Below are 14,696 nucleotides of genomic sequence, written 5' to 3' on the forward strand. Positions count from 1 at the left end.
GTAGTTGACTGTGTTCGGTTACCAATATCCTTTAAGATCTTTATCTTGTATTCTGCAGAAGAAAGAAGGTCAAAGTGGTCCATTACTACAGAGTGAGTAAATGATGATAGAATTTACAATTTTGGGTAAACTATCACTTTCATCTCTCTCTCTATATATGTATATTTATATATGATCTGGACGTACAGCTATCATGGTCAGCTTGTGTCATGATAATCATTTACACGGTTTTGACCAATGTGAGCTGACATTACAATTTTTGCTAACCTTGTGGTATAAAGACGTGGTATGTCAGCAAGCTTGACATACAAGTTCTGTTTTTTATGTACTGCAGTACATCTCGTCTGTCTATGTGGTGCTTGATGTATTGAATAGTGTGGCGTAAAGATGGCAAAGGTATCATGTGTCTTTCTTATAATGGCCCTGCTGTTCTGGTCAGGTGAGATTCTCTCTTTCTTTAGAGTCCAATTAATATGAATATGTATATTGTCAATTTAAATGAATTTATTTATGCACTCAGAATAACAAAACACCCGTAAAATAATTGAATTCATAACCCTAAATGTGATTTTTATGGCATACCGATATAATTGCACTGCCAGATTGTATAACATTCTGCACTGCTCTTTAATATTTATTGTTCATTTTGTCTATTTAGAACTGTTTAGTTTTAACAGATCTACCAATGTTCAGACTTTTCAGATATTCAGATTGGTATGTGCCAGGACATTGATCAACTCTTAAGTCAGAATGGCAACCAATCAATGATAAACAATAAGGTGACATCCACTTCTTCAGAACGGAAATATGCAACACTGTTCTTTAAATAATGAATATATTTCCATCCATCCTAACGTTCACACTATCTCTCTTCCAGAGGATTTTTTGTGGCATCTGCAAGTCTGTGGTTAAAAAAGTGATGGCAACTATTGGAAAACATATTTCCAAGGTTTGTAAATACTGTAAATTTACATGTGGTAACCTAATAACTTCTGCTGTTGTTGTTGATGTGCCCTCTTTTTTTGCAGGACGAAACTGGTCAGAAGCTGGATAAGATCTGTGAAAAAATAAAAATACCTCTTTGTAGTGGGTTTATAAAAAAATATAGAACCAAACTGATAGATGCCCTGTCCGCAGGAGGTGATGGACATTCCACGTGTGTGAAATTAAAATTGTGCAAACAGGTATATAAGTATAAAAAACCTGTAATCATAAATTAGGTGCACACGATTTATGATGTTAATAAACATCTTATGTACTTTGCACATGTGGATTACATGTGGCTTTGTGTAAGGGTATATTCTTTTGCTCTCCTGGAATAAACTACAAGAATGTCTCAAAGATGTGTTTCAAATTGAATGATGGAGAATGGAAATTATGTTTAAAACGTTCAAAAACTAATTTTTACAATAAAGTTACCAAATCAATCAACTGATCAGTTGTTTTTTTATGTTTACTGTAGAGTGTCCTCTACAGGTGATTTTGACAGTTACTGTTTCACTGGTTTAGTAAACCTACAGACCAGCATAAAATAAATACACTTGAGTTTTTATGCAAGTACTTTGTAATAATAAGAATAGTAATAAATTGATCAAATTTGTGGCTTGAATGCACTGCAAGTCACTTTGTGTAAAAGTGTCTGCCATATGTATAAATGTAAATGAAATGTAAATGAAATTATGTATAACCTCAAACAGTCGTTCTTAAACTACAACAACATAGTTTAGCCGACAGAAACAGTATCTGAAAATGTTGAATCTGTTGAATCTATCATATACGCTCCTGTAGTTTGAAGGCTGATTTATGTTCTATACAAACATTAATTTTATACGAAGGTTGTCACCACAGACAGACTGAACACACATAATGCACACACATTTTTTATTACTGTAAAGTCACTGTCCTGTAAGGTGAAGTTTATATGTTATACAGTAGGCAAGGGCTGCTTGTTTTCTACATTTATGACATTTTCATCGCTTGATAATGATGAGTCTTTTAACAACGCAACATCACATGCCTGAGCTGTTTAACACTGTAGTGTGTTCCAAACTTTGGGTCATTTTTTTGCGTGAGTGGTTCATTGTGGGTTTCACGCTTCTAGTTCTGTTATGCTTGTAAGTGAAAAAGGAGTGTGAGGACAACGGAAGAAAAAAATAACTGTAAAACAACTGACAGAAATAATCAGTTCCTTTTTACATTACTCCTTATGTTTGATTTCACAGTAATTAGATAACATACGAAAATGTTCGCTTCCCTTGCATTTCTGATCACTCTCTCAGGTGAGATACATTTAGGTTATTAGTTATTCCAAATTTTTGCAAGTATTGCAAGTATTTTACCCTTATGTATTTATGTATTATTTATATTTATATGTATTATGGTTACAAATTCATGTATGACTGTATATTTAATGGGGATGAAGTAATGTTTATAATGTTCTCTTTGTAAAGTCATGGCAAAGTGTGAAAGCAATTCTGTATGGCTGGAGCCTCAACAGTCTTCACAATCTGAAATGTATAGTTTGAAGGACAGGTACCGCGAAGACATACTGGTGTGTACAATTGATTTTCAGATTACCTATTTAAGTAAGAAATATACTTGAACCATATTGAAGTAACAAGCTTTCATTTATATAATGGAATATTGTTATTCTACATATGTGACCCTGGATCACAAAACCAGTCTTAAGAAGCACGGGAACATTTTTAGTCAAAGACAAAAATACACTGTGTGGGTCAAATTTATTGATTTTTCTTTTATGCTAAAAATCATTAGGATATTGAGTAAAGATCATGTTCCATGGAGATATTTTGTAAATTTTCTACTTTAAATATATAAAAACTTGATTTTTGTGAGTGAAATGCCCTACAAAAGTGCCCCTGATTAACAACTTCAAAGGCAATTTTCTCAATATTGTAATTTTTTTGCACCCTCAGATTACTGGGTTTTAAAAGATTGTATCTCAGCCAGATATTGTCATATTCTAACAACTCATAAACCAATAGAAGTCTAATCTATTCCGTTTTCAGATTATGTCAAAATCTCATTTTCGATTTCGATTGACCCATAAAACAGGTTTTGTTGTCCAGGGTCACATATGTACACATAATCTGTAACTTTCTCTTTAACCTCCCTGTTCCATACCTTCAGAGCATACGGCCGAACATCGTCTTCTGCTGTGCCTGCCAAGAGATTATAAGAAAGGCTAAGACATTAATCTATACTAAAATACAAAAGGTAAAGTTCACTTGTCTTCATATCTGTTTATAGGTTCGCAATGGTCAAATTTATTTATAAAAACTTTACTGCTAAAACTCTTACAAGTCGACAGGCTGAGCAATATGAGTATTTGTGAATGTATCCGCTGGACAGCTAAAGAAACAGAAAGAGCATTACTCAATATTTGCATTTGGAACATTTGGAACATTGAACAAAACAGACCATGTTGGTTAAAAAGTTAAATATTGATGAAAATTGATCAAATATAAACATTTTAGTGTGTATCAATGTCAGTATCTCTTTAAGAAATACTCATGAAGTTCTGTCACTTTTTCCTGTTCTTTCGCAGAAGATATACAGTGTCTGTTACAAATATATAGTGGCATTTCGAAAGGTCTGCTTACAGCGTGCAATGAGATACCGGGACATTCTACTAAACAAGCTCTTCCCTGGTGGGAGTCCAAGAGGCACCTGTATGAAGATAAAGTTTTGCTAATAACATTTCAAATGTAGCTGTCCAGCGTTTCCATTTACATCAACTGATACCTGCTTTTTTTTTACAAAAATGTGTTTTCACAATATCAAAAGTTCTTTATAATCAAAAGTAAATGAACTGTTATTCTAAGTTGACAACTCTTTTGAATGTTTGACCCTGAAAGCTATGAAGTCTCCTGTTCGTATTTCAGAAAATCCAGGACAAATGCGGTTCCTACCATTTTTTTTTCGTGCAATGTGCTTTAAGGTCGCAAACAACTACAAAAATGCAATCATGAGAATACTTTTTCCTGGAGGCACACCTATTCGTACCTGCAGAGCGCTGAGGTTATGTGGCAGCAAGCTTGTTGAAAACAACGAATGCACTTTTTGAATGTTCTATTTGATCTAAATTGCTGTAAATTATTTAGCTGAGTCTCATGCCACTGTGATTTTGGAAAAGCCATTGTAATGTATGCGTTATGCATTAAATGATCTGCAAAATTCAAAATCAGATTTTCTCCTTCTTTAAAGCATTGTTTTCCTCTAAAACAAAGCACAACTTGACTGTACAAAAATCACATTTTGACAACTTACCACATACAGGCAGACAGTATGTTCCAGAACGAGCTGTGGGAGCGTTTAATTAAGTGTAGCTTTTTGTTTTCCATTATCAGTCTTGACCCTGAGAAATTCACTGGAGTAAAACGTGCAACAGTATCTCTGACACACATTTTCGGAATCATTTATGATCTGAGATTTGGTTTGAGTTGTAAATATCCTCTTCTTGTTTACGTTCCTGTATGTTTAAACTGTAGTCAAACAGAGATTTAAAGAGGGACCTTCTGCAGCTCAATACTTATGTGGCTTTGTTCAGATTTACCCCGCAAGACAGCCAAGACCTGGAAATGAGGCGAGTATCCCTGAAGCAAAACACACACCTACACATTTACAGATCAGACAAAAATATACCTAACCTGGAATATTACCAATGATACTAAAAATGTTTGGGTGATTTCAGAGTCAGATAAACAATTAAATTCATATTTATTTCTGTAGTACCTGTCAAATGCAGGGCTCTGTTCTAATTATCATAATTTTATATTGTTGCAAAGCATATTTACAGCAAATACATAAACAGATAGAACAGATAGTAGTCACAAATGTAAATTAGGAAACAAATAGAATATATGGTATATGCTAAAAAACTACTATCATTTCTATAGCAGATAAAAGCCTGTTTTCCAGATGATATTTTATTTTAATTTGTTGCATCAACAGCAGATGCTATTTTTAACTCAGTAGGAGCTTTAACAGACTCCTGTATCCCTCCCACAAATTCTTGCATCTCTTCCTGCCCCGCCCACTTCTACCATCCCATCACAGGATGTGCAATTAGTTGTCATGGGGACACTGTTGGGTGTATGGATAACTTCCTGTGTTACTGACCAGCTCAGGGTTTCTTTATGTGCAGAACACACGCTGTGTGTTTATTTACTTCGACAACATGCGTAGACCTGAATTTTGATGAAAATGTAGATTGGTTGCATTTGTTGGTAGACCCCTATATTATGTTCTGTTGAAATGTGTAAAACAGTTAAGATTAATAGATTCTTTCGGTAGAGGTCAATATTACTATCTTGAAGGTCCACTGAAAGACATTAAGTGGCATCTAGTGGTGCAGTTGGGAATTGCAACCAACGGCTCACTCCACCCCTCCCTTTCAAAGCACTACACCGGCTGACACAAGACTAAGATGTCAGTATGTTTTACGCTTCTTTGCTGAAGGAGATAACGTATATACTAAAAAACGCTCTGAATTTAGGGCTACTGTAGAAACAACATGGCAAATTCCATGTTAGTGACCCGTGGTGTATGTAGATAGAAATAGTTCATTCTAAGGTAAGAAAGACATAACGCTTCATTATGTTAGATCTTTATACATCTCTGAAGACATTAATGTATATTATATTGCATTTCTATCAATAGATCCTCCCAAAAAAATCACACACCGGTCCTTTAAAAATATGGCAAACAAACACATTTGTACTCGAGATAAACATATCTAGATATTTTTCTACGCCAGTCATATTCTTCAGAAATCTGTGGAGGTTCCTGCATAATTCTGCGGGTGCCCTGCCAGCCCCCCCGAAAGACACACGTGCTTTCCTTCACTTCCATAAACACACACAAACATATAAACTAATGCATTTGCCAGAGGTTAAACAGTTTGTTCAGCATACCTTCAGTCTGACCGCTGTGTTGTTGCCCCTCACATGCTCAGGCACAGTAAACTGATGAAATTCTTCAAATCCTCTGAGTCTGCATTCGCACTTCTTTCTTTTCGCACAGCAGAAATGTAATTTCTTAAGATTCAATTTTGAATCTGAATCTCACCAGGAAGCACGGGCTGCAAATGACTATTGCTTCAAAATCTTTTTCATGTGCAGTCTTATTTTGGGCTCATGTATTGAGGTTATCACAACATACCATTATTTCCTATCATCACAGGCTTCAATAGTAAATAATTTTTTACTATTGAAAAAGAATGTCATGTCCTAATCTGTCTGAATATGTTTAAATGTGCTTGCAGACCTGGGGATCGAATAATCGTGGCTGATGATTCTAATGACGACTGGTGGAAGGTAAATCATCACAGATTCCTATAATATTAGAAAAGATCCTTAACAGGCAACAGAGATAAAACTTTTTTTTACATAAAACTTTATTTAAACATTATTTATACAATGATGCTCACAAAAAAAAACTAACAATGCTCAAAAATAAAACAATTCTACACATACACTGCTGCATGTCACACAATTTAGAATAAATATGTGCATACTAATGGTTTTGGTGATTTTGGTGTTTGATGTTATCGCTCTAAATAAATCAGTTTTTTTACTTTTTTAATGTCTGTTCTTCTATACCCTAACATTTCTAGGGAGTGATCGACGACAGAATAGGTTTTTTCCCAGTGTCATATACACAACAGGTGAAGGCAGGCGACAGGGTGTTCAGATGTAACCGGACCTTTATTGGCTGTAAAGAACAAGGGCAGATCACCCTAAAGGAGGGGCAAGTGAGTATATTTAAAGCCTTGATGTTGATAGATATCATTACGTTTCCCACCACCAAACAGACACATTTGTATCATCATAAAACACAATTTATATTTTCAGATTTGTGTCAGCAGTGAGGATGAAAGCAACGGCTTCATCAGTGTAGCCAGTGGGAAGAAGAGAGGATTCGTGCCCTGTGATGTCCTGGAGAATAAATGAAGTGTAGTTGAAGCCTGATGTGGAAGTAGATGAGAAGGTTATGGAAAACAAAGGGACTTTTCAAGGTCATGGCTCGACCGCTGCCTCTGTGACTGTTGGGGTTCAGGAGAAACATGTACCAAGAAGATTCATGGATTTGTCTAGTGTAACCACACACACACACATACGCTCAGGTGGGATCAGAACGCTCATGTTCTAACCCTTTTTCCTTCAAAGGAAACTGACAAAAGAAGGAATTGTGCGTGTTTGTCATGAACCGTCCGTCTTTTGGTTATTTTTCTTCGTTTGAGAGAATTTGTGCTTACTGTATTTAATTTATTGAAGGTTAGTCTAGACTAGAGGGTCATGTACTGCAGCAGTTTTCATTACAAACTGTTTACTGTAGCAACAAAACTCATTTGGCCTGTTTTGAAATATCCTAAATTGCAAAGTAAAACATTAAACGCTTTAAAGTCTGATAACATGTCTTATTGATCTAATGTATGTTAGCTGTTGTTTTCAATAAATGTGCAGAAGGTTTTTTGGTAACTGCCTATTTTGCTGCTGTCAGCGACACTTGAGAAGATTCATTAAACCTGTGTTTGCAGAGCACGGTGCTCCACCCGTGCTGTGATGAAAAGAAATACACGAGAGCAATGAACAGATCTCAGCTGTGTCAAGATTCGGAGTGTTTTCAGATGTTTCATTATGCCACAAAGGCTTTTAATTCAAAGCAGGAGCTGTAGGAAAAGACATGCTTTCTTTTGCTGGAGCTTTGACTAATGTCATCAAACACAACATGCCAAGATATAGGAAAGACTTATATATTTAATGGTCTTCAATGTCACCGCTATCTTGATTTGTTTTTATGATATGACCTGTCATGTTATAATTAAGTTAACCAAACATTATCTTATATTATTTTAGGGATGCAAAATCATTTTGAAGTTTGCATTATTAATATTAATAAGTAATTGAAGCACACTGAAGAAACTTTCTGTTGCTGCATATGCTGTATGTATGGTAGATAATTATGTGATATAGACCATTTTGGAAGATGTAAACTGGTCCGGAAGCATGTTTAGTTTTCATTTTTTAAACTACCCAAACATAAGAATACAATACAACCAGCAGAGCACGTAGAACTGAATCTTAATTGAATGATATATGTGAATAAAAAAAGAAAAAAAGAAGTGCTTCTGGACAAGGGTTGTTAATGTCTTGCAAAATAGTCTATGCTGCACTAGTAAGGTATGTCTGGATGAAGATTTTGTTTCGTCTTTACAGTAAAGATTCTAATTGAATGTTTTTTTAGTCATGAAAGTATAGGCATCATGTCTGTTTAAATGATGCATAATCTTAATAGAATGTCTTGAAGAGCCATAAATTTACTCTTTATAGTAAATTTATATTATTTTAACTTGAGATAAATGAAGTTGTCTAATTTTTACAGCATCAGCAATGCTATTACAGTGAAGATATTTTATGTACAGAATTAAAGTTTATTTATTGATTTTTTGTGCTGTGCTCTTATTACAGTTGTGTCACATTAATGGTAGACAGGTGCAAGTTGTTTAAGGGATAGTTCACCAGAAAATGAACGTTTACTCACAATTTTTTCATTTCAAACCAGTTTGACTTTCTTCTGCAGAATTCAAAAGAAGATCTTTTAAAAATGTTGGTAGTTGACTGTGTTCGGTTACCAATATTCTTTAAGATCTTTATCTTGTATTCTGCAGAAGAAAGAAGGTCAAAGTGGCCCATGCAGGTTTGAAATGACTACAAAGTGAGTAAATGATGATAGAATTTACAATTTTGGGTAAACTATCACTTTCATCTCTCTCTCTATATATGTATATTTATATATGATCTGGACGTACAGCTATCATGGTCTGCTTGTGTCATGATAATCATTTACACAGTTTTGACCAATGTGAGCTGACATTACAATTTTTGCCAACCTTGTGGTATAAAGACGTGGTATGTCAGCAAGCTTGACATACAAGTTCCGTTTTTTTATGTACTGCAGTACATCTAGTCGTCTGTCTATGTGGTGCTTGATTTATTGAAGAGTGTGGTATAAAGATGACAAAGGTATCATGTGTCTTTCTTATAATGGCCCTGCTGTCCTGGTCAGGTGAGATTCACTCTTTCTTTAGAGTCCAATTAATATGAATATGTATATTGTCAATTTAAATGAATTTATTTATGCACTCAGAATAACAAAACACCCGTAAAATAATTGAATTCATAACCCTAAATGTGATTTTTATGGCATACCGATATAATTGCACTGCCAGATTGTAAAACATTCTGCACTGCTCTTTAATATTTGTTATTCATTTTGTCTATTTAGAACTGTTTAGTCTTAACAGATCTACCAATGTTCAGACATTTCAGATATTCAGATTGGTACGTGCCAGGACATTGATCAACTCTTAAGTCAGAATGGCAACCAATCAATGATAAACAATAAGGTGACATCCACTTCTTCAGAACGGAAATATGCAACACTGATCTTTAAATAATGAATCTATTTCCATCCATCCTTACGTTCACGCTATCTCTCTTCCAGGGTGTTTTTTGTGGCGTCTGCAAGTCTGTGGTTAAAAAAGTGATGGCAACTATTGGAAAACATATTTCCAAGGTTTGTAACTACTGTACATTTACATGTGGTAACCTAATAACTTCTGCTGTTGTTGTTGATGTGCCCTCTTTTTTTTGCAGGACGAAACTGGTCAGAAGCTAGATAACATCTGTGCAAAATTAAAAATACCTTTTTGTAAAAGGTTTGTAAGAAAATATAGAGCCAAACTGATAGATGCCCTGTCCGCAGGAGGTGATGGACATTCCACCTGTGTCAAATTAAAATTGTGCAAACGGGTATATAATTATAAAAAACCTGTAATCATAAGTTAGGTGCACACGATTTATGATGTTAATAAACATCTTATGTACTTTGCACATGTGGATTACATGTGGCTTTGTGTAAGGGTATATTCTTTTGCTCTCCTGGAATAAACTACAAGAATGTCTCAAAGATGTGTTTCAAATTGAATGATGGAGAATGGAAATTATGTTTAAAACGTTCAAAAACTAATTTTTACAATAAAGTTACCAAATCAGTCAACTGTTCTGTTGTTTTTGTATGTTTACTGTAGAGTGTCCTCTACAGGTGATTTTGACAGTAACTGTTTCACTGGTTTAGTAAACCTACAGACCAGCATAAAATAAATACACTTGAGTTTTTATGCGAGTACTTTGTAATAATAAGAATAGTAATAAATTGATCAAATGTGTGGCTTGAATGCACTGCAAGTCACTTTGTGTAAAAGTGTCTGCCATATGTATAAATGTAAATGAAATGTAAATGAAATTATGTATAACCTCAAACAGTCGTTCTTAAACTACAACAACATAGTTTAGCCGACAGAAACAGTATCTGAAAATGTTGAATCTGTTGAATCTATCATATACGCTCCTGTAGTTTGAAGGCTGATTTATGTTCTATACAAACATTAATTTTATACGAAGGTTGTCACCACAGACAGACTGAACACACATAATGCACACACATTTTTTATTACTGTAAAGTCACTGTCCTGTAAGGTGAAGTTTATATGTTATACAGTAGGCAAGGGCTGCTTGTTTTCTACATTTATGACATTTTCATCGCTTGATAATGATGAGTCTTTTAACAACGCAACATCACATGCCTGAGCTGTTTAACACTGTAGTGTGTTCCAAACTTTGGGTCATTTTTTTGCGTGAGTGGTTCATTGTGGGTTTCACGCTTCTAGTTCTGTTATGCTTGTAAGTGAAAAAGGAGTGTGAGGACAACGGAAGAAAAAAATAACTGTAAAACAACTGACAGAAATAATCAGTTCCTTTTTACATTACTCCTTATGTTTGATTTCACAGTAATTAGATAACATACGAAAATGTTCGCTTCCCTTGCATTTCTGATCACTCTCTCAGGTGAGATACATTTAGGTTATTAGTTATTCCAAATTTTTGCAAGTATTGCAAGTATTTTACCCTTATGTATTTATGTATTATTTATATTTATATGTATTATGGTTACAAATTCATGTATGACTGTATATTTAATGGGGATGAAGTAATGTTTATAATGTTCTCTTTGTAAAGTCATGGCAAAGTGTGAAAGCAATTCTGTATGGCTGGAGCCTCAACAGTCTTCACAATCTGAAATGTATAGTTTGAAGGACAGGTACCGCGAAGACATACTGGTGTGTACAATTGATTTTCAGATTACCTATTTAAGTAAGAAATATACTTGAACCATATTGAAGTAACAAGCTTTCATTTATATAATGGAATATTGTTATTCTACATATGTGACCCTGGATCACAAAACCAGTCTTAAGAAGCACGGGAACATTTTTAGTCAAAGACAAAAATACACTGTGTGGGTCAAATTTATTGATTTTTCTTTTATGCTAAAAATCATTAGGATATTGAGTAAAGATCATGTTCCATGGAGATATTTTGTAAATTTTCTACTTTAAATATATAAAAACCTGATTTTTGTGAGTGAAATGCCCTACAAAAGTGCCCCTGATTAACAACTTCAAAGGCAATTTTCTCAATATTGTAATTTTTTTGCACCCTCAGATTACTGGGTTTTAAAAGATTGTATCTCAGCCAGATATTGTCATATTCTAACAACTCATACACCAATAGAAGTCTAATCTATTCCGTTTTCAGATTATGTCAAAATCTCATTTTCGATTTCGATTGACCCATAAAACAGGTTTTGTTGTCCAGGTTCATATATGTACACTTAATCTGTAACTTTCTCTTTAACATCCCTGTTCCATACCTTCAGAGCATACGGCCGAACATCGTCTTCTGCTGTGCCTGCCAAGAGATTATAAGAAAGGCTAAGACATTAATCTATACTAAAATACAAAAGGTAAAGTTCACTTGTCTTCATATCTGTTTATAGGTTCGCAATGGTCAAATTTATTTATAAAAACTTTACTGCTAAAACTCTTACAAGTCGAAAGGCTGAGCAATATGAGTATTTGTGAATGTATCCGCTGGACAGCTAAAGAAACAGAAAGAGCATTACTCAATATTTGCATTTGGAACATTTGGAACATTGAACAAAACAGACCATGTTGGTTAAAAAGTTAAATATTGATGAAAATTGATCAAATATAAACATTTTAGTGTGTATCAATGTCAGTATCTCTTTAAGAAATACTCATGATGTTCTGTCACTTTTTCCTGTTCTTTCGCAGAAGATATACAGTGTCTGTTACAAATATATAGTGGCATTTCGAAAGGTCTGCTTACAGCGTGCAATGAGATACCGGGACATTCTACTAAACAAGCTCTTCCCTGGTGGGAGTCCAAGAGGCACCTGTATGAAGATAAAGTTTTGCTAATAACATTTCAAATGTAGCTGTCCAGCGTTTCCATTTACATCAACTGTTACCTGCTTTTTTTTTAAAAAAAAGGTGTTTTCACAATATCAAAAGTTCTTTATAATCAAAAGTAAATGAACTGTTATTTTAAGTTGACAACTCTTTTGAATTTTTGATCCTGAAAGCTATGAAGTCTCCTGTTCGTATTTCAGAAAATCCAGGACAAATGCGGTTCCTACAAATTATTTTTCCGTGCAATGTGCTTTAAGGTCGCAAACAACTACAAAAATGCAATCATGAGAATACTTTTTCCTGGAGGCACACCTATTCGTACCTGCAGAGCGCTGAGGTTATGTGGCAGCAAGCTTGGTGAAAACAATGAATGCACTTTTTGAATGTTCTGTTTGATCTAAATTGCTGTAAATTATTTAGCTGAGTCTCATGCCACTGTGATTTTGGAAAAGCCATTGTAATGTATACGTTATGCATTAAATGATCTGCAAAATTCTAAATCAAATTTTCTCCTTCTTCCATTTAACTTTTTACACGTTATAACTTGTTATAAAATAAATCTTTTTCCTTTAAAAGTCGTTACTTTTTTTATATAATCCTTTGTTATTTGTTTATAATCTTATACATGGATAGAACATTTTATTCCAAGTGGTTTAAGAGAATGGTGGGAAATCAATTGACTCAATAATGCCATGCATACCACAGTCAAATTAAATCAATAAAAGTTCAAACAAATGCTCTAAAATGATTGTTTATTATTATTTGGAATTATTACATTGCTTTACCTGTTAAACCATTTGAAGTTGGGAAGTGCTACCAATATATCTTTGAATGGTGAAGCATTATCTTAGCTCTAAGGGAATACATACTAATAATAAATTAATCTTGAATGCATTGTAAGTTGCCATGGATAAAATGATCTGCTAAACATGTAAATATATGAATTTACTGCTGCTCCAAAGTTGGAGGAGGGTTTAGCTTGACTCGCTTACTCTGTCTCCACAGTTAAATTCACATTAATCTCTGAGAAGAATACAGGGTTTGAGTGCACTGTCACTTGATATCATCTGAACAACAGAGAAAATTAATAAATTACTCAAGGAATTATTGAATGATGCATTTGGTGTGTATTGTTGGATTCCTGAGCATTGTCTTTGGTAAGATAGTAGAATTATTTAAGAATTGGTTTGGCGCATGACAGATTCACTTTGAATAATGCTGAAGTCATTTGAAATATTTTATGCAGCAGCTGCTGAGAGATGTTCATATAATGCGAATCACATGTGTGACACTGAACATGCAGTCACTTCTGAAAAATCAAGAAAGAGAGATCTAGTGAGAAATGAACATGATCTAAATATCGGATCTGTTGGATCTTACACTTCTAATGGCAATGGGGGAGATGGCTGCATTTACGCCAAGGTAACAATGAACAGCATCTGTGAGTGTGGTCAGGAGTCTAATAATCTATAGTATTGCAAAAAAATTTAAATCTCAATTTAATGTTTCTTACTAGAAATTCAACATAAAATGCTGTGTGTGCCTGAAAGCAATCAATAAATTTCTACCCATGGTAGATGCTCTACTTGTAAAGGTAAATTTCTACTCATATGACTCCATTTTTTAGATGGTGGGGATGTTAAAGCATAATGTGTGTGCATTCAAGTGTAATTTTTTTAAATGTCCTCTGTTAAACACCGAAAAGGAAAAATGTGGATCAACACCAGTCTTAAGGGAATATTTGTGGCAAAAGCCAACAAAACAGTGTATTGGTCCAAATGATCAAATATTTTTTTATGACAAAAATCAATAGGATATTAAGACATACAAATTGGACATTGGATATTAGACAACAAAATGCGATTTTCTAGGTATCTTGATTATTTTGCACCTTCATATTCCAGAATTGTATATATCTCTGTCAAATATCGTGGAAAGCTACATTATTCATCTATTGACACATAAGACTGGTTTTGTTGTCCAGGGTCACATTATACTAACAGTTCTGTTGTTTACTCAGTTGTGTGTCTATCTCAAATATGCAAGTATGCTTTATTAAAACCATCTTATAATTTCTCTGTTTTTTTACTCAGAAAATAAAAGCATTTTGCAATGCAAATCTGTTCCTCAAAAAAACATGCATGAAAATTGCCATGAAAGTCAAGAATAAGGTGATCGGAGGATATTTCCGTGGAGGTCCTCTAAAATCTTGCATCAAGTTTAAAATGTGCAAATAAGTTTTGAATGAACTGAAACAATAAAACAGTGTTTTATGTAAAAATGTATATTGTATTTAATGCAAGCATATTTTGATGTTTTAAAAAATAAATGTTGAAAA

The 14,696-nt window shown here is 34.1% G+C and overlaps 3 protein-coding genes across 3 annotated transcripts; all 3 read left to right on the forward strand.

Annotated features, from left to right (window-relative positions):
- The first annotated feature begins 316 nt into the window (after positions 1-316).
- LOC130436735 (antimicrobial peptide NK-lysin-like) lies at positions 317-1,427 on the forward strand. Its single transcript, XM_056767678.1, has 4 exons — positions 317-439; positions 694-779; positions 878-949; positions 1,029-1,427. Exons 1-4 carry the CDS (start codon positions 388-390, stop codon positions 1,218-1,220), a joined length of 402 nt encoding a protein of 133 aa, XP_056623656.1. The 5' UTR covers positions 317-387; the 3' UTR covers positions 1,221-1,427.
- A 699-nt stretch (positions 1,428-2,126) lies between these two features.
- Positions 2,127-8,511, forward strand: LOC130436734 (SH3 and cysteine-rich domain-containing protein-like). Its single transcript, XM_056767677.1, has 7 exons — positions 2,127-2,279; positions 2,451-2,551; positions 3,151-3,237; positions 4,512-4,606; positions 6,287-6,338; positions 6,638-6,775; positions 6,876-8,511. Exons 1-7 carry the CDS (start codon positions 2,243-2,245, stop codon positions 6,972-6,974), a joined length of 609 nt encoding a protein of 202 aa, XP_056623655.1. The 5' UTR covers positions 2,127-2,242; the 3' UTR covers positions 6,975-8,511.
- A 452-nt stretch (positions 8,512-8,963) lies between these two features.
- On the forward strand, positions 8,964-10,084 carry LOC130437286 (antimicrobial peptide NK-lysin-like). Its single transcript, XM_056768589.1, has 4 exons — positions 8,964-9,090; positions 9,345-9,430; positions 9,529-9,600; positions 9,681-10,084. The coding sequence occupies exons 1-4, from the start codon at positions 9,039-9,041 to the stop codon at positions 9,870-9,872; spliced, it is 402 nt and encodes a 133-aa protein (XP_056624567.1). The 5' UTR covers positions 8,964-9,038; the 3' UTR covers positions 9,873-10,084.
- Positions 10,085-14,696: the final 4,612 nt, after the last annotated feature.

This window comes from Triplophysa dalaica, chromosome 15 (assembly GCF_015846415.1).
Source record: "Triplophysa dalaica isolate WHDGS20190420 chromosome 15, ASM1584641v1, whole genome shotgun sequence".
Classification (NCBI taxonomy): Eukaryota; Metazoa; Chordata; class Actinopteri; order Cypriniformes; family Nemacheilidae; genus Triplophysa; species Triplophysa dalaica.

What these genes read in the sequence shown, in the direction of transcription:
- LOC130436735 (XM_056767678.1), top strand. Translation starts at nt 388, where the DNA reads ATGGCAAAGGTATCATGTGTCTTTCTTATAATGGCCCTGCTGTTCTGG. An exon ending in GGCCCTGCTGTTCTGGTCAG is followed by an intron (nt 440 to 693) that starts GTGAGATTCTCT and finishes ACCAATGTTCAG; the next exon opens with ACTTTTCAGATATTCAGATT. An exon ending in AATCAATGATAAACAATAAG is followed by an intron (nt 780 to 877) that starts GTGACATCCACT and finishes TCTCTCTTCCAG; the next exon opens with AGGATTTTTTGTGGCATCTG.
- LOC130437286 (XM_056768589.1), top strand. Translation starts at nt 9,039, where the DNA reads ATGACAAAGGTATCATGTGTCTTTCTTATAATGGCCCTGCTGTCCTGG. An exon ending in AATCAATGATAAACAATAAG is followed by an intron (nt 9,431 to 9,528) that starts GTGACATCCACT and finishes TCTCTCTTCCAG; the next exon opens with GGTGTTTTTTGTGGCGTCTG. An exon ending in TTGGAAAACATATTTCCAAG is followed by an intron (nt 9,601 to 9,680) that starts GTTTGTAACTAC and finishes TTTTTTTTGCAG; the next exon opens with GACGAAACTGGTCAGAAGCT.
- LOC130436734 (XM_056767677.1), top strand. Translation starts at nt 2,243, where the DNA reads ATGTTCGCTTCCCTTGCATTTCTGATCACTCTCTCAG. An exon ending in TCTATACTAAAATACAAAAG is followed by an intron (nt 3,238 to 4,511) that starts GTAAAGTTCACT and finishes TTTAAACTGTAG; the next exon opens with TCAAACAGAGATTTAAAGAG. An exon ending in TCACCCTAAAGGAGGGGCAA is followed by an intron (nt 6,776 to 6,875) that starts GTGAGTATATTT and finishes TTATATTTTCAG; the next exon opens with ATTTGTGTCAGCAGTGAGGA.